The 24,170-nt window shown below is 39.9% G+C and overlaps 1 protein-coding gene, 1 non-coding gene and 1 pseudogene across 2 annotated transcripts in view; 1 reads left to right on the top strand and 2 right to left on the bottom strand.

The window, feature by feature from the left end:
* Nucleotides 1–24,170, top strand: part of SNX4 (sorting nexin 4) — an 88,661-nt gene that overhangs the window by 44,746 nt on the left and 19,745 nt on the right. Inside the window, exons 8-9 of the mRNA XM_066347532.1 lie at nt 14,467–14,528; nt 21,640–21,705. Of these exons, the coding sequence (XP_066203629.1) occupies nt 14,467–14,528; nt 21,640–21,705 (128 nt within the window). The remainder of the gene's footprint in view (nt 1–14,466; nt 14,529–21,639; nt 21,706–24,170) is intronic.
* LOC136380042 (anillin-like) lies at nt 5,351–11,693 on the bottom strand (annotated as a pseudogene).
* LOC136380248 (small nucleolar RNA SNORA42/SNORA80 family) lies at nt 20,269–20,405 on the bottom strand. The gene has a single exon (XR_010746921.1). It is a non-coding gene; the product is annotated as a small nucleolar RNA SNORA42/SNORA80 family (small nucleolar RNA).

Here is a 24,170-nt window from a genome sequence, read left to right as displayed (position 1 = left end):
CTTTTTTTTTTGTCAGACAAGCAAAAAAATATATTTTTTGGTGTGCCATAGAATTTTAGTAATTAGTTTATGTGTACCATGAGATGGAAAAAGTTGAAAATCACTATGTTAGGCCATCTGGTGTCTGTGCTATTAAATTCTGCTAAATAAACTTATTTGAGGTAATGGTCTTCATGACAAAAATCTAAGAATAGTCATTATACTTAGCTGTATAATTTGGCTGTAACAGACATTGAGAAAAATACTTTGGGGTAAATTAATGTACCTGGAAAATTATGTTATCCACTCTGGTCCTTTAAAGTAACCTAGAGGAAACTTAGAACTTGCCTTACAAGCTTTGGCTGATTCTCATATGTGCCCTGACCAGGGACTGAACCTGCAACTTTGGCATGTGGAATATTGGAGTGATGCTCCAACCAACTAAGTTACCTGACCAGGGCTTGCCTTATTGAAGGATTTGAAAAATGCTGAGTTGCCAGGTCTACTATCACATCTTATGTTGTTTGGTATCTTCTTGAAATTAAATATATTATCTAGGATTTATTTTAATAAAAGTGTTTACTGTAAAGAATGGAGAGTACGGCAGTTTTAGGTGAAACTAGATTGGCCACATAATTGTTGAAGGTTAGTGTTGGGAAATGGAAGAATATCCTACTATTCTCTACTTTTTGTATGTTTGAAGATTTCTATAATAAGTTTTTAAAAAATGGGATAACGGAGCCTGACTAGATGGTGGTGCAGTGGATAGAGTGTTGATCTGTAATGCTGAGGACCCAGGTTCAAAACTCTGAGGTCACTGTCTTGAGTGTGGGCTCACCAGCTTGAGTGCTGGGTCACCTTCTTGAGTGTAGGATCATAGACACGACCCCATAGTCGCTGGCTTGAGCTCAGAGGTCACTATCTTGAAACTCAAGGTCACTGGCTTGAGCCCAAGGTCACTGGCTTGAGCAACTGGTCACTCGCTCTGCTGTAGCCCCCCCCCAATCAAGGCACATATGAGAAAGCAGTCATTGAACAACTAAGGTGCAGCAACGAAGAATTAATGCTTTTCATTTCTCTCCCTTCCTTCTGACTGCCCCTATCTGTCTGTCTCTGTCATAAAAAAATTTTTTTTCAGAGATAAGAGGTGAATTGAACAAATTTTAATTGTTAAGCACTTAGAAAATTCATGAAGCATTGGAGATAAATTTAAGTGAGATCTGAAGGGAGGAGAAATGATTGTTGTTGTGAGACTGTGCTGCAGATCAGTTAGCCTGAAAGAAAGTCTGGATGATTGCTTTCATAAAACAAATAAGGAAATTGTCACACAGCATGGTATGATAGTGATTATATTTGGTTTTCTGCTAATATTTTAAAGTAGATTTTAAAATGTGATTAATATTTAATAACCTTTAAAGATTTTAACAAAATTGCCTGACCAAGCAGTGGCGCAGTGGATAGAGCGTCGGACTGGTATGCGGAGGACCCAGGTTCGAGACCCCGAGGTCGCCAGCTTGAGTGCAGGCTCATCTGGTTTGAGCAAAGCTCACCAGCTTGGACCCAAGGTCACTGACTTGAGCAAGGGATTACTCGGCCTGCTGTAGCCCCATGGTCAAGGCACAGATGAGAAAGCAATCAATGAACAACTAAGGTTTCGCAACAAGAAACTAATAATTGATGCTTCTCATCTCTCTCTGTTCCTGTCTGTCTGTCCCTATCTATCCCTCTCTCTGACTCTTTCTCTCTGTCTTTGTAAAAAAAAAAAAAAAAGAAAGAAAGAAAAAGAAAAAGAAAGATTATAACAAAATTTAAGTATGATGTAAAGAAATTTTTGTAAAGAAAAAATTTTTTAAGAGTGTGCCACACAACTGCTTGTATATTCCTTTATATTCTGTCTACACTGCAGTTTTATCCTTTTAATATTCTCAACCATACAAACTTGTTTCTGCCCTAGGACTGTCATTTGCTTTTTCCCATGCCTGTACCATTCTTCCCACTTCAGAGACCCTCCCTTGGCCTATTATCTCTTGTCATTCAGGTCTTGGCTCAAATGCCTCCTCAGAGAGATCTTCCTTGGGCATCTTATATAAAATATGATGTAGTTTTCTATTATTCCCTTGTCATTTTCTGTCCTTGTTGTCTTTATAGCAACAGTATCTGACATTGTATTCTGTACTCATTTGTTAATTATCTCCTCTGCTAGTGTATGTGAGCTCCACCAGAGTAGGAGCTTTGCTCTCTCATTACTAAGTCCCTAGAATAAAGCCGGGCTCATGATAGGCACTCACTCCATATACATTGAATGGATGGGTAAATGAATGGATATGCTGACAGTTTTATGTTTAAAAAGATCTGAAAAAGCCAGAAGATAAATTGGTTCTTGAATTTAATTATAACCTACTAATAGAACTGGTAACTAATGTATGTATGACAAGAACTCTTAAAGAAATGACCTTGTCATCAAAGAGTTCGTGATACACAAGTGAGAGAATTCTGGGTATAGATATTTATCCTCAACTTAATGAGAACAGGCTTCAGAAACTTTATTGACATGAAAGATAGCTTGAGCTCTTCCAAGGAGAGGCAACACTTGATCTGTGAGTTAAAATTAAATTAGACTGTATCAGTGAGAGAAATACCAATAAAAAATACAGAGTGCTTTCTGATTAGCTAAAATTCTGATTCTTCTAAAATTGGGAGAAAGGCTATTTTGTCGTGGACAGTAACAGATAATTGAAAATGAAAGGTTAAAGCCCAACACTGACAGAATCCTGCAAACAATGCAGAAAGCACCACCGGGAGGGGCCTTTTTGTTACATTCAGAGCATCAAGAGAAGAAGGCTTAGACACTTTGACAGGTGATGAATTGTTAAAATGTGTGAATAGAATTATCTGACTGTCTTTTCTTTTCTTTTTTGGTATTTTTCTGAAGTTAGAAGTGGGGAGGCAGTCAGACAGACACCTGCATGCACCCAACCGGAATCCACCTGGCATGCCCACCAGGGGGTGATGTTCTGACCATCTGGGCCGTTGCTCCTTTGTGGTTGGAGCCATTCTAGTGCCTGAGGCAGAGGCCATGGAGCCATCCTCAGAGTTTGGGCCAACTTTGCCCCAGTGGAGCCTTGGCTGCGGGAGGAGAAAAGAGAGACAGAGAGGAAGGAGATGGGGAAGGGTGGAGAAGCAGATGGGCGCTTCTCCTGTGTGCCCTGATCGGGAATTGAACCCAGGACTTCCACACGCCAGGCCAATGCTCTATTGCTGAGCCAACCGGCCAGGGCCTGACTGTCTTTTCTGTGAAGGATAATTCTTTTGAAAGTAGAAAAGGCAAAAAATAAATTACAAGTGGGTTAAAGAGTTAAATATTTAAGAAGTCAAATAGAAGAAGAAATGGCAGATGGCCTTCGAAGAGGAGCTGGGTTTGAAACTTGTTTCTCCCGTTTACCAGGTTCTTCTGACAAATTCAGCAACTTTTCAGAGTTTATTTTCTTTGCTGGGGAATATCTACCTGGCACATTGTAAGTGCCGAATAAATGTGTATTATATAAAGAGATACCTTATTCAGAGTTATGAGACTCAGATGAGATCAATTGTTTTGTAAACTAAAACTAAATGAAAATAATACTGACATCTAACATTTATTCACTACTGTATATCAGGCATGGGTATTTGTTTGTTTTAATGAAAAAAAATTTTTTAAAGTGAGAGAACAAGAGGGACAGACAGAAAGGGAGAGAGAGATGAGAAGCATCAATTTTTCATTGTGGCAGCTTAGTTGTTCATTGATTGCTTTCTCATATGTGCCTTGACTGGAGGGCTCCAGCAGAGCGAAGGACCCCTTGCTCAAGTCAGTGACCATGGGGTCATGTCTATGATCCCATGCTCAGGCTAGCAACCCATGCTCAAGCTGATGAGCTTGTGCTTAAGCTGGATGAGCCCGTGCTCAAGCCAGCAACTTTAGGATTTCGAACCTGGGCCCTCAGCATCCCAGTTCAATGCTCTATTCATTGTGCCACCGCCTGGTCATGCTGTTTTAATTAAGTTATTTAATTTATTGTGTTAACATGGATTCAAGTGTCCCACTGAATATAACACCTCACACCTCAACAACAAGCCCCCCATTACACCCCCTTTGTCTCCTCCCTGACTCCCTCCCCACATTCCTGCTGGGATAAGCTGTCCTGTTATCTGTATTTCTGTATTACATATATATAATTTCACTAATCCCTTCACCTCTAAACCCATCCCCTCAGCCCCCTTCCCTCTGACGGCTGCCCCTCTGCTCCCCGTAACCCTGCCTCTGCCTCTATTCCAGTGCTCCACAACCTATTTTGGGGCACGGACCGGTTTAATGTCAGAAAATATTTTCACGGACCGGCCTTTAGGGTGGGATGGATAAATGTATCACGTGACCGAGACAAGTGTCAAGAGTGAGTCTTAGACGGATGTAACAGAGGGAATCTGGTCATTTTTAAAAAATAAAACATCATTCAGCCTTAAATATAAATAAAACGGAAATAATGTAAGTTATTTATTCTTTCTCTGTGGACCGGTACCAAATGGCCCACGGACCAGTACTGGTCCGCAGCCTGGGGATTGGGGACCACTGCTCTATTCCATTCCTCAGTTTATCAGACCCGGTTTTTGAGCATATTATTGATATATTATTCTTACCTAACCCCTACAGTAGCCATTTGAAGGTAGGTACTATTATTGTCCTCATTTTATAGATGAGGAAACAGAGACAAATGAAGTTAAATATTTGCCTAATATCACATCATAAATAGATATGTGGAACCAGAATTTAAATCTTTGACTCTCTGACTCCATGCTTTTTTTTTTTAAGAGAGCGAGAGAGAGAGAGACAGGAAGGGAGAGAGTTAAGAAACACCAACTTATAGTTGTTGCACCTTAGTTGTTCAGTGATTGCTTTCTCATATATGCCTTGATGGGGGGCAGGGGGGGCTCCAGCTGAGCCAGTGACCCCTTGTTCACAGTGACCTTGGGATCATGTATATGACCCCACGTTCAAGCGGATGAGCCTGCAGTCAAGCTGGTGACCTTGGGGTTTTGAACCTGGGTCCTCAGCATCCCAGGCCGATGCTCTGTCCACTGTGCCACTGCCTGGTCAGGCCAGAACCCATGCTCTTGACATGAATTTGAGGAGATTGAAGAAGAAAACTGATTTTCATTGAGCCTCTTTACTTATTGCTAAAAACCTTACAAATGTCATCTTATTTAATACTCACAAAGTCATATGATAGAGTTTTTTTTGACATTTCCAATAGATAAATATAATAACAAGGCTTAGAGACTTAATATATTCCCTAAAGTCAAACTTTAAAATAAGAAGAAGTTGGATTTGCATTCACAATTATCTGACTCCAAATCCCTTATTTCCTACTACCAAAAATGCTGCCTCTCTAGGAGAAATCAAATTTAAAAAGTGGGGGTTAACTTTGCTAATACTCTAAAAATGCAAATTATAATTATTGTGATACTGTTTAACATTTAATTTGTAGTTATTTATAAATGTTGTAATATCTAGTGTAAAATATTTAGTGATAATGGCAGTAAAAGTTTACATGTAGCTCCTTTGGGAACCATTTGGTGGTATCTAGAGTCTTACTTAAATCTGCTAGACCAGGCACTGGTACAGGGGCTAGAGCCTTGGCCTGGGATGCTGAGAACCCAGGTTTGAAACCCCGAAGTCACCAGCTTGACCATGGGCTCCTCCGGCTTGAGCACTAGCTCATCAGCTTGAGTGTGGGGCCACCAGCTTGAGAGTGGGATCATAGATATGACCCCATATCTATGAGAAGCATCAACTCATAGTTGTGGTAGTTGAGTTGTTTATTGATTGCTTTCTCATATGTGCCATGACTAGGGGGCTCCAGCCAAGCCAGGGATCCTTTGCTTAAGCTAGAGACCTTGGGCCTCAAGCTAGTGACCTTGGGCCAGCAACCTTTTGGCTCAAGCCAGCGGCCATGAGTTTATGTCTATGATCTTACACTCAAGCCAGCGACCCCGCACTCAAGCCAGATGAGCCCATGCTCAAGCCTGTGACTTCGGGGTTTTGAACCTGGATCCTCAGCATCCCAGGTCAACGTTCTATCCATTGTGCCGCCGCCTGATCAGGCTACTTTACTTTATTTATTTATTTTTTTACTCAGAATAGGGGAGGCAGAAAGACTCCTGCATGCCCACTGACTGGGTTCCAACTGGCAAGCCCACTGTGGGGTGATGGTCTGCCCATTTGGGGCATTGCTCTGTTATTCAGCAACTGAGCGCTTCTTAGCGTCTTAGGTGGAGGCCATGGAACCATCCTCAGCGCCTGGGTCCAACTCGCTCCGAGTCACGGCTGCAGTGTGAAAGAGAGAGAGAGAATCGAGAAGAGGAGGGGTGGAAAAGCATATGGGCACTTCTGTGTGTCCTGAGTGGGAATCGAACCCAGGACATCCACATACTGGGCCGATGCTCTACCTCTGAGCTAACTGGCCAGAGCTACTTTTTCATATAAAGATCCAGTTTACATTTGTTTTTGTTACTGACAGAAAGAAACTCACATGCCAGGTATATTTGAGGAGTCTGTAAGCTATATAGCACAAATAATTACTTTTAGAAGCCTATATTCTGTGAAAATGTACACTATACAGCATCTATAGTAACTGAGTAAATATAGACCATGTGATTATTAAGTCTTCTAAATAAAATATTTAATCCCAAAATTTCACACAGTATTCTCTAAATTCACATCTCCTGTTCGAAGCCTCGAATTTTAAACTAATGTACATTTGTTATTTTAAAAAGTCCTTACCTCCATTATTGAAAATGTTTCTGTATAGTCCCTTAGAAATTTTTTCATTAACAAGGTATGTATATCCAATAAAGAACCAGAACCTAAAGAAAAAAATACTGAGGCTAGAGAAAGAATGACCTCTAACACCTGGAAGACCTCTCTACTTTATGATCCACAGCTCCAGAAGACAACTTAACATTTCTTACTTAAAAAAATTCATTATAAATAAATGAATAATTAAATTTCTAGGAAAATGAGATTTTTAAGTTAAGATTTAGGAAAATCAATTATAATGCATTTTCTTTAAATAATTTATGAATGACAGAAGAGAAATCAGTTGAAGTAATACAGTGTGTCCGTAAAGTCATGGTGCACTTTTGACCGGTCACAGGAAAGCAACAAAAGACAATAGAAATGTGAAATCTGCATCAAATAAAAGGAAAACCCTCCCAGTTTCTGTAGGATGATGTGGTAGCATGTGCGCATGTGCAGATGATGACGTAACACTGTGTATACAGTGGAGCAGCCCACGGCCATGCCAGTCGAGATGTGGACGGTACAGAGGAAAGTTCAGTGTGTTCTGTGGCTCGCTAAATTCAAATCCGTGACCAAAGCGCAACGTGAATATCCACACGTTTATAACAAAGCGCCACCACATAGAAATAGCATTACTCGGTGGGATAAGCAGTTGAAGGAAACTGGCAGTTTGGTGGAGAAACCCCATTCTGGTAGGCCATCAGTCAGTGACGAGTCTGTAGAGGCTATACGGGATAGCTACCTAAGGAGCCCTAAAAAATCTGTGTGTAAGCCCACATCGAACTGCACTGAATAGGTATGAAACTGGGAGTTTTCCTTTTATTTGGTGCAGATTTCACATTTCTATCGTCTTTTGTTGCTTTCCTGTGATCGGTCACAAGTGCACCATGACTTTACGGACACATAATCAAACGTATATACAAATGATATATATAACGTAGTGAATATTGGCACATACCCTTTTGTTTTTAAAGCATAAAATTCAATCAGCATATCTGATGCTTTTGATATATTTATGACATAGCCAAAAAAAACTCTAACTGACTTGGAAATTGCTACAGTTTTGGGCTTTTCAGTAGGTTTGTAGCAAGTACCAGGTTGTCAGAGGCGAATATCAACAAGAACTTGAGTTTTTGCATCCAGAGATCTTGCTCTTCCTTGATATCTGTAGACAGACAGTGCATGGTGACACAGAGTGTGTTCCTGCATTGGCTGGCAAGAGTTGGTCATCTTCTCTCTGTGCTCAGAGAGTAATTAATTCAAAAGTGTTACGTCTTGCACACAGTTCTCTGTTGGCTAGTCCTGTCTGACAACTGGTACAATTGGCCAGATTTATCCCTCCTATGGGATTCGTGTGTTTTTCAACATCTGAATAAATGTAGTAAAAGATAGTTTCCAGAGAGAACATACCACCTTTGATGCCAGGCACCAAAACCACTAACACCTTCAAATATGGTTAGATAGCCTCTTTCTTCAACACTTAAATTCACTTAACATTTTATTTTTAAATAAATATGACCTTTCTAAGGAGATCAAAAAGGTACCTTGTCCAGAGAACTTTAGTGTTTCCTACTGGAGATAATAAGTGTGATAATGAGTGTGTAAATATACAACAAGGATAAAGTTACTGGTATGCACAGCATTGAGACCACCTGGACTGACCATAACTGAAGAATGAAGGGTGCTTTTTGTGGTTATAGATGTGAGAAGTTGCTTTGAAGTTAAATGCTTGATTTATATGTGTTTTTCTTCTTTTCTGGTTCTGAGGGATCTTTCTTTTGCACTAAACTGTAAACTTCAATATTCACTATTTCAAAGTCATTGGATACAGCTTCCAGAGTATATGTAGTAGAAAATGTCAGAGCATCACTATTAAGAGAATTTGAAGTACTTGGTATGACTACCATATTTTTAACTCCTGCTTTCAGTATAATTAATAAATGATAATTTGCTGTATCTGATTTCTTAACTGCACTGCAGACAAAATCTGCTTTTAAAGACAAGTGGATTCACTTTGGAATATGGGACCTGCCTTTATTCTTCCTCTCAGGCCCTTTATCCTTTAATTTATTCAGCTCATCAGTCAAAAGTGTTCTCAGTTGTGATCTGAAGGAGTCTTTCTGCTTCAGCTCCTTCTAGGGACCCTTTTCCTGGCCTGATAGATCACTGTCTGCTGCAGATTGATTTCATTATTGAGTTTCTGCATTTTCGGTTTGATATTAACTTGACAAGGAAAGCCATTCTTTTCTTCAGCATTCTTTTTTCTCCAATTTTGAAGTAATGTCTTCCTTCTGAACAATCACCTGCTTTATTGAAGGAAGGTCTGTTTTGATTCTTTGAGAGCTATATGTAACCATGCTGTAAAAAAGATCACAATCTTCAGAACCATTGCTATCATCAGACTCAGCCTGAGAGACAAAGGTTCTTTGGAATTTTCCTGGTTTTGTACTCTCGTCACTTAAGCTACTGTCTTTCACTTCCAATCTAGGCGTGGAAACAACTCTCTGGACTTACTGCACCGTCTGTGCTAACAGAGCAAGCAGAGACGTTGAGGAGATACTCAGTACATCTTCCTGCTCTTTGTTGGTCTTCGCTTCTGGTTGATCCATCTCTTCTTGTCTCTTTCACCTTCGTCTAGGAGGACACTTCTGAAGATGTCATTAATTGCTTTTGAACAATGTATATCATTTTTGTCATCCACTCTCATCTCAATTTCACGTACCACTTCTGTCTGCTGCTCAACCTTTGGGTCTGATGTTACTTTTAAAGACTTTCCCTCTTCTAAAAACAGTGTTAGGGCCCTGGCCAGTTGGCTCATTGGTAGAGCGTCGACCTGGCATGCTCCTGTCCCGGGTTTGATTCCCGGCCAGGGCACACAGGAGAGGTGCCCATCTGCTTCTCCACCCCTCCCCCTCTCCTTCCTCTCTCTCTCTCTTCCCCTCCTGCAGCCAAGGCTCCACTGGAACAAGGTTTGCCCGGGCGCTGAGGATGGCTCTGTGGCCTCTGCCTCAGGCGCTAGAATGGCTCTGATTGCGGCAGAGCGACGCCCCAAGATGGGCAAAGCATCGCCCCCTGGTGGGCATGCCGGGTAGATTCTGGTCTGGCGCATGCGGGAGTCTGTCTGTCTGCCTTCCCGTTTCCAACTACGGAAAAATACAAAAAAAAAAGTTTAAAAACTGTTATTTTCAAGGGCTAGACTTCATTTCACATTCAGTGAAACCTATAGGTTCTGTACTGGGAGGTTTTGCTGGTATCTGATTTTCTGTCACCTTTTCCTTTTCTGTTATTGGAAGTGGAACGGTATTTGAAACAACTTCATGTTTTTTGAGGGGAGTGTTCTGACAGTGAATTTTCTGTTTGGTTTCTAGTTGTTTGTTTCTTGAGTTTTTGCCTTTTTCTGTACTCAATAAATTGCCCTGTCAGACTGGCCACAAAAACATGCTAGTTCTTTTTTATGTTTCTGCTTGAACCATTGTACTCCATGGGTTGTAGATTGCTTTACTAATCTTTCCTGGATGACTTTTGTGTTTGGAGTGATAATGAGGGTTCTATGAAGTGCGCTACAAGCTGGACTTTTCTTTGGTACAGTCTTGACAATGCTCTCCAAAGCATTCCTAGAAAAGCTGGACTCCTGTTCATTCTGGTGTTGTAAATTTGTGTTTAGATTGAGACTGAAGACAAATTTCTCTATTTAATTCTTCCTTGGGCCAAACAACTGACTTCCCAATTGGTTTCAATACCTCTGTTTTCCTCCTGACCAGGTGGTGGCTCAGTGGATAGAGCGTCACCTGGGATGCAGAGGACCTAGGTTCGAAACTCCGAGGTCATTGGCTTGAGCGTAGGCTCATCTGGCTTGAGCGCGGGGTTGCTGGCTTGAGCGTGGAATCATAGACATGACCCAAGGTCGCTGGCTTGAGCAAGGGCTCACTCTCTCTGCTATCGGCCCCTGGTCAAGGCGCATATGAGAAAGCAATCAATGAACAATTAAGATACTGCAACGAAGTATTGATGCTTCTTATCTCTCTCCTTTCCTACCTGTCTATTGCTATCTGTCCCTGTCTCTGTTACACACTCTCTCTCTGTGTCACATAAATACCCTTCTGTTTTTAAAGGACTAACAAGAGTTTTTTGAGGTTGCTCACAATTTTGTATTTCACAATTTTTAGCATAGGTGATAGATATAGAAGATTTCACAAAGGAGGAAGAAGCTTTTGTAGAGCTGGAAACGGACACCTTAATCAAAGACGCACCCTCAGCTCTCTAGGTCTGGACTTTATTCAGAGGCATTGCCATCCCTTTGGGAACAGCATCTAGCTTCCTGCTTAATGCTGCTGCTGCTGATCCTAGAGGTGCCCCACTTGCAGAGGAACCTTTGGATGAAAACTCTTGCCTCTTTTCATTACACTATGTGGATCAAAATAGTGTCCAGACTTCTAATTACTGTGGTAGAAGCTCCTTTTGTACCAGTGCCAGTAGTGATATACTTTAAAGAAGAAACTTTTCACTAATTGGGACTGATGGACTTTTTCGTTAAACAGTTATTTTGGATATGTATTTTATACTTAGGTTGCTTCTAGTTTTTGTTCTTATGTGGTGAACACGCTCTCTCTCCTCTTCCACGGTTCGTATCTTCAGTGGATGATAAAATGCTCAACTTTGAGGAGGAGGTTTCATCTCTGAAAGTTGAAGGATCTAGAAAGTTACTGGTCTAGAATGGCATTTCTGTTTTGTGTGTTTGGAGTGCCAGTCCTGTAGATGTTACTGTAAACCATCTCTCTCTCTTGGACATTTATGACTCATATATGGTGTTAAAGATCTAAAATGTCCTGCAGAAAGAAACCTGGTGACTTTATTTCAGTATTTCCCAAACTTACTTGATCATGGAAACACTTAAAAAAAAAAACACCTTTGATACACTACAGGGCTTTCAAGAAATAGTTGGGAAATAATTTCCCATGAAAATAAATTTGGTGGACTGGGGACAACCCTAGAAAGTTTCTTTTTTTAATGAGTTTTTTTATTTTTTATATTTTATTCATTTTAGAGAGCTGAGGATGGGGGGAGAAGGAGAGAGAGAGAGAGAGAGAGAGAGAGAAAGAGAGAAAAGCAGGGGAGGAGCAGGAACTATCAACTCCAGTATGTGCCTTAACCAGGCAAGCTGGGAGTTTTGAACCAGCAATCTCAGTTTTCTAGGTTGACGCTTTATCCACTGTGCCACGATAGGTTAGGCATCCTGAAAAGTTTCAAAGAGAATAATGACTATGAGCTTTGTCCTGAAAGGTGAGTCTAGTGTAGGGGTTGACAAACTTTTTCAAAAGGACAGATGGTAAATATTTTTAGCTTTCTGGGCCATATGACCCTTGTTGAATCTATTCATCTCTGCTATGAAAGCAGCCATTGACTGTGCTAATGTGAATGTGCATGACTGTGTTCCAAAAGGACTTGACAAAAAACAAGCTGAAAACCTCTCATGTGGCCTGACCAGGCGGTGGCACAGTGGATAGAGCGTCGGACTGGGACGCAGAGGACCCAGGTTTGAGACCCCAAGGTCGCCAGCTTGAGCGTGGGTTCATCTGGTATGAGCAAGGCTCACCGGCTTGAGCCCAAGGTCGCTGGCTCGAGCAAGGGGTCACTCGCTCTGCTGTAGCCCCCCCGGTCAAGGCACATATGAGAAAGCAATCAATGAACAACTAAGGTGCCACAACGAAGAATTGATGCTTCTCATCTCTTTCCCTTTCTGTCTGTCCCTATCTGTCTCTCTCTCTGACTCTCTCTGCCTCTGTCACAAAAATAAAACAAAAAAAAAACCTGTCGTGTGCTGTTCCTGGTCCAGTGGGTGTGTGTTCCTTCACAGCAGGCCAAGACGAGATGAAAAACATTTTATGATCCTCTTAGACCAGCTCCAAGTATTTATAATCGTGGTTTGTTCACTTGAAGCTGAATTATTAAAAGGGTTGAGATTTGTTGTATGGGTAGTGCCTAATTTCTCATATTATTCCTGTTTAAGTAAGGAATTAGGGAGGTAATTTATCCTTAGGGTTTACATTTAGAAACTGTATCCTATGAATTTTTTTTAGGGTTTTATGTGGAATTAACTTTTGGTCTTCCAGTTCTTGTCCATAACACTGGGGAGAGCAAAGCAAATTATCCCATGTGGTGTTTTGTTTTATTTTTTATAAATTATGTATAAATGCCTAGGCCAGGCATGGCTAACAGTTTTTGCCCCTGGACTAGATTAGAAAGAAAACTTTTTTCATGGGCCGGACGAAATATTCAAATTAAAAAATGTAAATATAGCCTGACCAGGCGGTGGCGCAGTGGATGGAGCGTCGGACTGGATGCGGAGGACCCAGGTCCGAGACCCTGAGGTCGCCAGCTTGAGCGCGGGCTCATCTGGTGTGAGCAAAGCTCACCAGCTTGGAGGTTGCTGGCTCAAGCAAGGGGTTACTCGGTCTGCTGTAGCCCCAAGGTCAAGGCACATATGAGAAAGCAATCAATGAACAACTAAGGTGTCGCCACGAGAAACTGGTGATTGATGGTTCTCATCTCTCTCCGTTCCTGTCTGTCTGTCCCTATCTATCTCTCTGACTCTCTCTCTTTCTCTATAAAAAAAAAAAAGTTAAATACAAAAACCATTTGTTTAAGTAACGAAATTTTCTTATGTAATTTGTTTATGAATAAATGAAATAATTTAGGACAACAAATTAACAAAAAAGCTAATGTGACGTGTTGAGGCGCTTTACATCGCCTATTATTTTTTTAATATCTGGCTCTATACTTGTAGCTATTATTAACACAGCCTCCAAATGTAAATCACTCAATCTTGATCTTGTACTTTTATTTAGATACATTAAAGAAAAAGTTTGTTCACAAATATAAGTTGAGCTGAAGATTACTGAAGATATTGTAGTTTATGTATAATGATTTCAAAGTACCACTTATTTCATTTCCATAGTGTGTTGTGCGGAGAATATTAAAAATTTAATTGCGGGCCACATAAACTCATTACGCAGGCCATATGTGGCCCGTGGGCCGTATGTTGGCCATGCCTGGCCTAGGCAATACATAGTTCAACCCAGTGATCTAAATTAAAATTTTGTTGTTATTAGAAATATAATGTTTTTGTTGATTAGGAGTTGTTTTGACAGAGTAGCAAAAAAGTATGTTGCTTGTGTTGAGTATTTATGTATAAAACTATCAATAGAATTGGAAACATCTATATTCTTTTCTCTGTATTCCACTTTGAGGACTTTATCATAAGGAAACAATCTGAAATTTGGGAAGAGCCTACTCTCAGATACTTATTACAAGATTATTTACAAGTTTGAAAAAATTAAGAATAACTAAATATCCAACAAGGAATGTTTACATAGTCTATACTGACTAGGTGGAATTTTATGCAGCTGTTTAAAGTGATATCTTTAACCTGCTGGATAAAAATATTATGGGGAAAAATAATGCAGTCATATATATATGTATTCTCTTTCATATTTTTTTCTGTATATGTTTTTAAGTCTCCTATGTCAGGACTGTAAGACTTTGGGATATTTAAGGCTTTTCTTTTCCGTATTTTTCAAGTTTATTGTACTAAGCATTTTTTAAATGTATATAGCTTTGACCATATAATAACAATTTCTTCTTAATATTTATTCCAGAGAGTAGCAGATCGGCTCTATGGTGTCTATAAAGTACATGGGAATTACGGACGTGTTTTCAGGTAAGCATTACATAAACTTTTAAAATAAATAACAATGAGCTCTAATTAGCTTTTTTTTACCTGAGAACAATCATTCTTAAAAATTTATGGATCTGAAAAGTAGAAGATTATTTTTTAAAATGATGTCCTGTAGCAGTTTTTTTTTTGTAGTAGTAGTAGTTGTTTTAAATAAAAAATAATGAGGAAGTCCTATACATTGAGCAGAGTAGTGAAACTACTGTGAAGCAATGTTCTACCTTTTACCTCCTTTTTTTTCTTCTTTAAAGATTTTGTTTATTAATTTTAGAGAAAGGGGGGAGGGGAGGAGTGGGAAGCATTCCTTCATAGTAGTTGCTTTCATAGTATGTGCCTTGACCCGTCGAACCTGGGGTTTCAAACCAGCAAGCTCAGCATTCCAGGTTGACACTTGATTCACTATACCACCACAGGTCAGGCACCTTTTTCTTTCTTAGAAGAATGCCCAAGAAGATTGTATTGCCAATCACTGTCTTCCAGAATTATGATTTTCTCTCTGTCTCACTTTATAATTTCTGAAGACTTTTGTGAGATGGATTTTTAGGATATTTCCTTGCATATCTTGGTTATTAGGTCTAATAACTACATTGGCAAAAGACATATTAACAGGAGAAAAAAACAAATACAATTTCATACTTAACGGGAGCCCCAAAGCTATGAGATTCAAGGGCAAGTTGGGCATTTGAGGCTTATATGCCATCCTGAGCTAAGGAATGGAATAGTTACCTGGAACTTCAAAGGGACAGGTGGAAGTAACTCACTGGACATTGTCAAGAGCAGATTTAATTGATATAATTTCTTTCAAGGGATTTCAGGAAAATACAAAACAAATTTCTTTCAGAAAGTCATGTGCACATTTTTAGGGAAACCCAAAACTCAGGTGCCCATGAGCTTAAAGACACAGGATGTATTTTGTTTAATGATTTTATATTTCAGTCATATGTATAGTGGGTGGAGGTAAAGAGCTCCTTTGAATAAGAAAACCAAAAAAAGGAAGTGTTAGAGGTTGGGATTAGCAGATAGAACACTATCAGCAGTTGATTCTCTTCTCAGCTGTCTCTAATCAGCTGCCTGACTTTTAGTAAATTATGTTAGATCTCTGAGCTTGATTTTAAGTATCTGTTCTTAAAAATCTCCACTGATGCCAGCTTTTCTGAAAGAAAGGTTTTATGCTAGTCATAAAAGGAGCAGGTCCTGGGCATGCCCTGTAAGCCCCCGGCAGCAGGGCTGGCTGGAGAAGACAGGCCCTACTGTGGCTGACAGCATTTTACACAGTAAGTCTGGAGAAGGAAGATGTAATTTGTTTTGAAAGAATTTACACTGGTTGTAGATAAAAGAGGTGGGAAAAGGTGGAGTGGGGCTAGTTCTGGGACAGGCACATTGTCTGTAAGGAAGATTGTCTGTAAGGAAGAAGTGTTTGCTCCTTCGAATTGGTGGTGGGCAACAGTCTGGAAAGTTCATGCATAGGCAAATGTGGTGGCGCCCCCTGTAGTAAGCCTCTCTGCTGTTTTCTCTATGGGGAAATAGCCACCTGGAAGTTAATTCAAAGTTTCCACATACATGCAGGAATGTAAGAAGTTTTTTGTTGGTTTTGACTGGCAGCTCTTAACTGATTAACTTTCTTGTCTCCACATTCCACTTTTCCTGCCTGTTGTAATTTAATATAGGACACCTCATATTTTTTTCTTGTCATTTATTCAAATGTGAGGTTAAATGAGGAGAGTGATTTCCAATCCCTTCCTTAGAATGGACATTTGTTAAATGAAATCTCATACAGAAATATATATAAACAGATAAAACCTATTACCACAGACGTGCATGGGGCTGGAGATGTTCCCTCTTGTGCCTCTATCCTGATGAGCACCAGATTGGGTGACTAAGGTTAACTTTAAATCTTTATTTTTGTTGTAATAAAATTTATTTGGTGGCATTGGTTAACAACATTTTATAAGTTTCACGTCTACCATTCTATATATAATACATTATCTGTATATTGCAATGTAGTATTTTTAATTCCTTACCAAAGTCTTGTCACTTGGGTGTTCCTGGAGTCTTTTCCTTTCTTTCTTTAATGGAATGTTGAATATTAGAGCAGGAGGGATCTTGGCGGTTTTATAGCTCAAATGTTCTTAAACTAAGAGGTTAAGATGGACTTGGGGTTGTTTGAAGTCTCTGAAATTATATGCAAAAATTTGTGATTTTTTTTCCCCTTAAAGAAAAGGTCTGTAGTCTTCATCAGATGCTACAAAGACCCATGACCCTCTTTGATCTGGTTCATCCTTGACAATTACCCACCCATTAAGTAATTTGTAATAGTAATTATGCCTTTTATAAAGTTGATGCTAAATCCTTCTCTTTAGTAGTTGTTTGTATGTTAATGGTTCCCTTCTTTCCCTATGGGTTAACATTTCCAATTTCCAATCCTAGACATATCCATAGACCCCAGATTAGAACCTGTGTTTAGCAAGTGCTTCTTAAACATTTTTTAAAAGATTTTCTTTATTTGGTTTAGAAAGAGGAGAGAGACAAGGGGGTGGGGGGTGGGGGAAGGAGTTGTTTCACATAAGTGCTTTAGCCGGCAAGCCCAAGGTTTCCAACTGGCAACATCAGCACTCCAGGTTGTCGCCACTGTGCCACCACAGGTTAATCCGTGCTTCTTTAATTTAATGGGCATACAATTCACCTGGAGAACTGTTAAATATTCTGATTCAGTAGATCTGAAATGGGTCCTGCGATCTAACAAGTTTCTAGTGATCACAGTTTGAGTAGCATAGGGGTAGACTATATGTACCTTGAAGGGAGAGATCTTGTGCCTAGTGGTGGTGATAATAGAGCTCAGTACATGTTTCCCTTCTTACATGTATTCATTTATTGGTTCATTCTCTCATTTGCCCTACAGACGATAAATGCCAAGTATTTATTAGGTTTCAGACAACATAACAGGAAAATAGGTGATTGAGTATAGGTCCTACTGTTCTTGAACTAGTTTTTAGTTTGGTTCTTTTTTAAAGAATTTAGTTATGTTGACTTTGAGTTGGTAGCATATAAGAAGGTGCTCAGATTAGATGGATGAAGTACCTGTGGAATATAAACAGTGATCTGGACTGCCCCTCAGTTCTGTTAGCATGAGCTACAGCTGCATTAACTGATTGCTACATTACACATTTGGCTAGTTATACCTGTCATCTGCTAACGTCCTTAGATTTTCTTTTTGCACATAAAGAACTGGGTTTTGGATATGTTGAATTCGAAGTGACAAGGTTATGTGAAAGCAAAATTGTAGGCATTAGAAATATGGTTTTAAAGCTTAGGTATTGCAGCTAGAGATGTTAAAAAATCATTTTGTAAAGAGCAAAGCATTGAAAATAAGTTTAACTGTTCTGTTACTTTTTGAGAGTAAATATGAGGAAAGAAAATTATCGGAGATAGCCCTGCCTATTTTATTGAATCATAACTGTAGTGTTACATAAATGATTTACATGTTTGCTTTGCTTCCTTAAAAACCACAGGACTTTTTTCCTTCTAGTTCTATAAGCAGATAAACTGTTATTTCAAGAACAATGTGGCCTGACCAGGCGGTGGCACAGTGGATAGAGCATCAGACTGGGATGCGGAGAACCCAGGTTTGAGACCTCGAGGTCGCCAGCTTGAGCGTGGGCTCATCTGGCTTGAGCAAAGCTCACCTTCTTGGACTCAAGGTTGCTGGCTTGAGCAAGGGGTTACTCGGTTTGCTGTAGCCTCCCGGTCAAGGCACATATGAGAAAGCAATCAATGAACTACTAAGGTGTCGCAACAAAAAACTAATGATTGATGCTTCTCATCATCTCTCTCCGTTCCTGTATGTCTGTCCTTCTCTCTGACTCTCTCTCTGTCTCTGTAAAAAAAAAAAAAAAAAAGAACAATGTGTAAAAACTATAGGTTAACAGAATAATAAATACAGTGTTTTAAGTTTTTTCCTTTTGTGATATGGCACAATTGAAGATATTTATCAGACAGACTTTACATAGCAGAAAAATTGAAAACAGCCTGAATGGCCAGGAAAATATTTGTAAAAAAATTATGCATGGCCATTTTAAACAATGTTTAAGACCATATTTTAATAATATGGGAAAATACTCTTAAGGAGAAAAAGCGTGATACAATTGTTTATGTTGCATTTTCTGAGACACATTAAGATGAGTAAATAAAGACTAGAAGTAAATATATCAGCTTAGGTCATCTCTTGGTATTTTGGATTATAGATTATTTTGTTTTGGGGAGGCAGCAAAAGTTATACTCAGAAACTTTGTTTTGGCAGCAATTTATTTAGCACAGCTTAGTTGAGGGAATTGTAATAGTTTTATAAGCCAGAGTAGCATACAGGATAACAGCTAATAAAGAATATATCTTAGTAAGTCAAATAAAGAAGCAACATACTTTAAACAAATAGCAGATTAATCGCACTGTTGTTCTGGGCAAGGGGCAATGAAGAAATAAAGTTTTAAGTTTAGTACAAGGTGTACCTTCTTATGCAAGGTGAGTCGTGACCAACCGAGAGATGATTTCCAGCTGCGAGTGCAAAAGTGAAATTCCCCAGTTGTGAGAGCATGTCACTCAGAAACAAAGAAGCTGGTGTTGGCAGGCTTCCTTCTTGGGGCCATTGAACATCTACCCTTAGCAGGAGTTACTGCCCCAAGGGACTTCAGAGAGCTTTTTTGGTTAGCAGAGAGTGGCCTCACCCAAACTGAAACTCTAATACTTCTCACAGACTCAGTATTTGTAGTCTAAATGTCCCCTTGCCATAGTTGCTTCTTCGCACAGCCATTTTTTTTTTTGTATTTTTCCCAAAGTGAGAAGCAGGGGAGTGGGGGAGGCAGACAGACTCCCGCATAGGCCCGACCAGGATCCATCTGGCATGCCCACCACAGGGTGATGCTCCACTTCAACTGGAGCCATTCTAGCGCCTGAGGCAGAGGCTGTGGAGCCATCCTCAGCGCCTGGGCCAACTTTGCTCCAATGGAGCCTTGGTGCGGGAGGGGAAGAGAGAGACAGAGAGGAAGGAAACGGGGAGGGGTGGAGAAGCAGATGGACGCTTCTCCTGTGTGCCCTGGCCGGGAATCAGACCTGGGACTTCCACAAGCCATTTTTTTCTTCTTTATTTTACTAGAGAGAGAGAGAGGGACAGACAGGGATAGACAGGAAGGAAGAGAGATGAGAAGCATCAGTTCTTCGTTGCAGCACCTGAGTTGTTCATTGATTGCTTCTCATATGTGCCTTGTCAGGGGTGGGGGTGGGGGTGGGGGTGAGGCTCTAACCGAGCCAGTGACCCCTTGCTTAAGCCAGCAACCTTGGGCTTCAAGCCAGTGACCATGGGGTCATGTCTGTGATGCCATGCTCAAGCCGGCAACCCTGCGCTCAAGCTGGTGAGCCCACACTCAAGCTGGATGGACCTGCACTCAAGGCAGCAACTTCGGGGTTTTGAATTTGGGTCCTCAGCACCCCAGGCCAACGCTCTATTCATTGCACCACTGCCTGGTCAGGCACTTTTTTTCTTTTCTTTTAATTTATTTGGGTTTTTTTTTTTTTTTAACAGAGGAAGGGAGAGAGTGAGAGACAGAAACATTGATCTGTTTCTCTATGTGACCTGACTGGGGCTCAAACTGGCAACCTCTGTGCTTCAAGACGAGGCTCTAACCAACTGAGCTATCGAGCCAGGGCTTTTTTTTTTCTTTTTATTTCTTTTGCATACTGTAAAATTCTCTTTAGTGCTCACAGCCCACTAGAAAGGAGGCTGGGCAATGGTTCCAGGCTGCAGTTTCCTCTGGCATGGGGGCACTGTGAGAGACCCACAAAGGAAGGCCCGCCAAAAAGCTATTACTGTGCTCTTCACGCATTCTTTTTTTTTTTTTCTTAAAGCTTAGATTTTGTTTTTGTTTTTATTCATTTTAGAGAGGAGAGGGAGAGACAGAGAGAGAGAAGGCGGGGAGGAGCTGGAAGCATCAACTCCCATATGTGCCTTGACCAGGCAAGCCCAGGGTTTCGAACTGGCGACCTCAGCATTTCTATAGGTCGACGCTTTATCCACTGCGCCACCACAGGTCAGGCCTCTTCATGCATTCTTACTGATAAGCTAGGCTGCTGAGGTGCTTATCAGGGTCATTAGAGATGATGACGTTCTGAAATAATAACTTACTTCATTCTTACATCAAAACAACTTTTACTTCTAAAAACAACTATTTTTGTATTTGTCATAAAGAAGTGAATTAAAAACAAGTCATAAATAATGAATTTGAAATCATTAAACCAGTATACTACATACATTGTTTCTCCCAATTTGCTGTAATATACATGTATAATTTCTATAAAAGGGAATTTTTACCTGGAATATTTTAACAAAATAATTTGTGGTTTCTAGTAAACCTTCTCATGCAACTTTAGTTTTAGTGCAAATGATTGAAACTTCACATTGCACCTAATATTTCTGTACAATCATCATTTTGTGTTGGCTGTTATATAGTGTCATATAATCAGCTGTGTTCATTAGAATCCTCTGTGGAGTATTTAAAAATATACAAGTCTCAGCTCTCCCAGAGATTTTGATTAAGTAGGTCAACAGCAGGGCCAGCATCCACAATTGATTTAAATAGGCAGCATTGCTGACAAAGTTGTCTGTGTGCAGAAGCTATTTGTATGGTACTTGCTTTGCACTTGACAACAGTGGGCTATCAACTTTTGAATTAACATTTTATAGCCTTCACCTGCATTCAGTTGTTAAACTTAAGGAGAAAGCAGCATATTTGAGTCACAGAAAATAAATCCAAATACAGATACTGTGCATTCCAAGTTAGGAAAAAACCTTGTAAAATCTTCCATTTAAGCCCTGGCTGGATAGCCTCGTTTGGCTAGAACAGCCTCCTGAAGCAATCACAGAGGTTGCCGGTTTGATCCCCAGTCAGGGCACATACAGGAACAGATTGATGTTCCTGTCTCTGTCTGTCTCTCCCTTCCTCTCTCTAAAATCAATAAAATAAACATCCACAAAAATTTTCTTTTTAATTTCATTTAATAATATTGCATATCTAATTCATGATGTTTGGGGTTTTATCTTTTTCTCTAGTGAATGGAGTGCCATAGAAAAAGAAATGGGTGATGGACTGCAGAGTGCAGGTCATCATATGGACGTGTAAGTAGGTAGAGCATGATGGGCAAGCTTTTGAGCTTGGTGGTCAAAATTCGCCAAAAAACCGAGCATAACTCAAGTGGTGTGTCACTTCGAGAAAAAACCCATAATTTCACAATATTTATAGTTTAAATAACAAAAATGTATAATTGTAATATATAATTGTATTTAATAAACCAAAAACTAATTATTTAACTTACCTTCTTAGTGACTTCTTTGTTCATCTGTCAGTCGGTTTCTTTTGTTGGTTTTGATATTATTTAACTTGTTGGGGTGCCGTGAACTAAGATAAGTGAGGGGGAGGGGGAATTCTTTAACCTATTAGTGACTTTTCTGTTGCTGAATTTCATTGGCTAAATCAATTGAAGGTTGGTATTTTGTACACTTCAAGCCCAAGCAAGCGCTACTAACTTCATCTGTCAATCTGTTTCTTTTGTTGATTTTGATGCTGAGAATAAGGTCTCACAAAAGTACATAGAGGGAAAAATTGTGAGTAAAGCCATTGCTATATTTTTCAGGGTGCTTAATGTGTCTGGTAATTGGTTCCAGGCACTCCAAATCTCCTGTTCGTAGTGGCACTCCTCTTGATTCTCCAAGCGGCACCTTTCCAGATTCTCAAGCTTTGACCTCAAGTCGACAAACACCTGAGCCCAGATGCTATCTTGAAATTCTGCAAGTTGCATCTTATGTAAATTAAGATGGCTGCCACTATTTCTAATGCTGGGAAAGGCACCCATAGCACAGGCCCTCGCCTCTCCCAGACTCCCCCTCACTTATCTCAGTAATGATGGTCAATTAGAAATCCACGACACCCCAGAACAGTAGATTGGATGATGGTTGCTGTGGTTATGTGGTTGCTGGTAATGGCGATCACAGGGCCCCCAGAGATGCGTCCCCCGCGGCATTCCGCTGCTCCCTGCTCCGCCAGCTGGAAGTGAGGTCAAAGATCCCCTAACGGCCTAACTGGAAGTCCCAGAACTAGACACTCTGTACCGGAGTTCTGTTGTTTTGGCCTACAGGCCTCGGCACAGAGTGTCTACACTACAGCAAATGTTTTATCCTCGGCTCTGAACCTGGCTGTGCAGGAGCTGAGGATGAAATGTCTTTCTAGGCATGTGGCCCCATACTTCTCTGGTATGCAGCCGCATGTCATCGAAAATGGCTACGCGTGTCAGAGCTGACACGTGTGTCATAGGTTCGCCATCATGGAGGTAGAGAATGTGAGGTAAAACCAGTGGTGAAGTTTTAGTGCTGGTGTTAGTGATTGTTCTTTTCTGTTTTTATCAAGTTTGTTGACAGTTACATTATACTTTGTGTATACAGATCTGTCTTAACTTTCTCTCAGGGGTACAGAGTTAATTTAATATTCAAAAACTGATCAGTCTAACCTACATATTAGCAGAATAAAGAAGAAAGTGTATGTTCATTTCGATACATGTAGAAAAAGCATTGCAACATTCGTTCACAGTAAAAATTATCCAACTAGTAATAAAAGGGATTACCTCAGTTTAAAACTTACAGCTAATATTGTGCTTAATAGTTAAACACACTTCCTCCTAAGATGAGGAACAAGACAAGACTGTCATCTGTTGTCCTAGAGGTCCTAGTTGTGCCATAAGGCAAGAAAATCAACCTTAGACTGCATCTTAGAAAGGAATAAATTAAACCATCTTTATTTGTAATTAACAGGATCTGTACATAAAAAAATCAATAACAAACATTATAGAATTAGAAATTCAATTTAACAAATGCAGAATATATGATCAATATATAAAACATTGTTATTTTTTAAAAGATTTTTATTCATTTTACAGAGAGGGGAGGAATGAGAAGTATCGATTCATAGTTGCTTCACTTGAGTGGTTCATTGGTTGCTTGTCATATGTGCCTTAAATGGGCAAGCCCAGGGTTTCGAACCAGAGACCTCAGCATTCCAGGTCCGTGCTCTATCCACTGTGTCACCACAGGCCAGGCCGAAACTTACTGTTTTTATATACTAACAACAACTGGAAAATAAAAATTGAAAAACAGTGCTATTTATAATAGCATTAAATCAGAATTCTTAAAGATTTAGTGAAAGATGTGACAGATCTCTACACTGAAAACTTTATATATAAACTTTCTGAGAGAACTTAAAGAAGACATAAATAAATGGAGAGATAAGTCATGGTCATGGATCAGAAGACTCAGTAGTGTTCAAATGACTTACTATATAAAGCTGTAGTTATCAAGATAGTGTACAGGATAGTGGCATTAAGTACCTTCATATTATGCAACTATCACCACCATCCATCTTCCCCAATTAAAATGATACCAAATATAGTGATAACTATCTTGATAACTATAGCTTTATATAGTAATATTGAAGTAGACAGATACGTGGAACAGAATAGAGTGCAGAAACATTCTATTTCAAGAGATGATTTTGGAGCCCTGGTCGGTTAGCTCAGTGGTAAAGTGTCGGCCCA

This window comes from Saccopteryx leptura, chromosome 8, assembly GCF_036850995.1.
Source record: "Saccopteryx leptura isolate mSacLep1 chromosome 8, mSacLep1_pri_phased_curated, whole genome shotgun sequence".
Lineage (NCBI taxonomy): Eukaryota > Metazoa > Chordata > Mammalia > Chiroptera > Emballonuridae > Saccopteryx > Saccopteryx leptura.
This window is presented reverse-complemented; position numbering and strand designations above follow the sequence as displayed.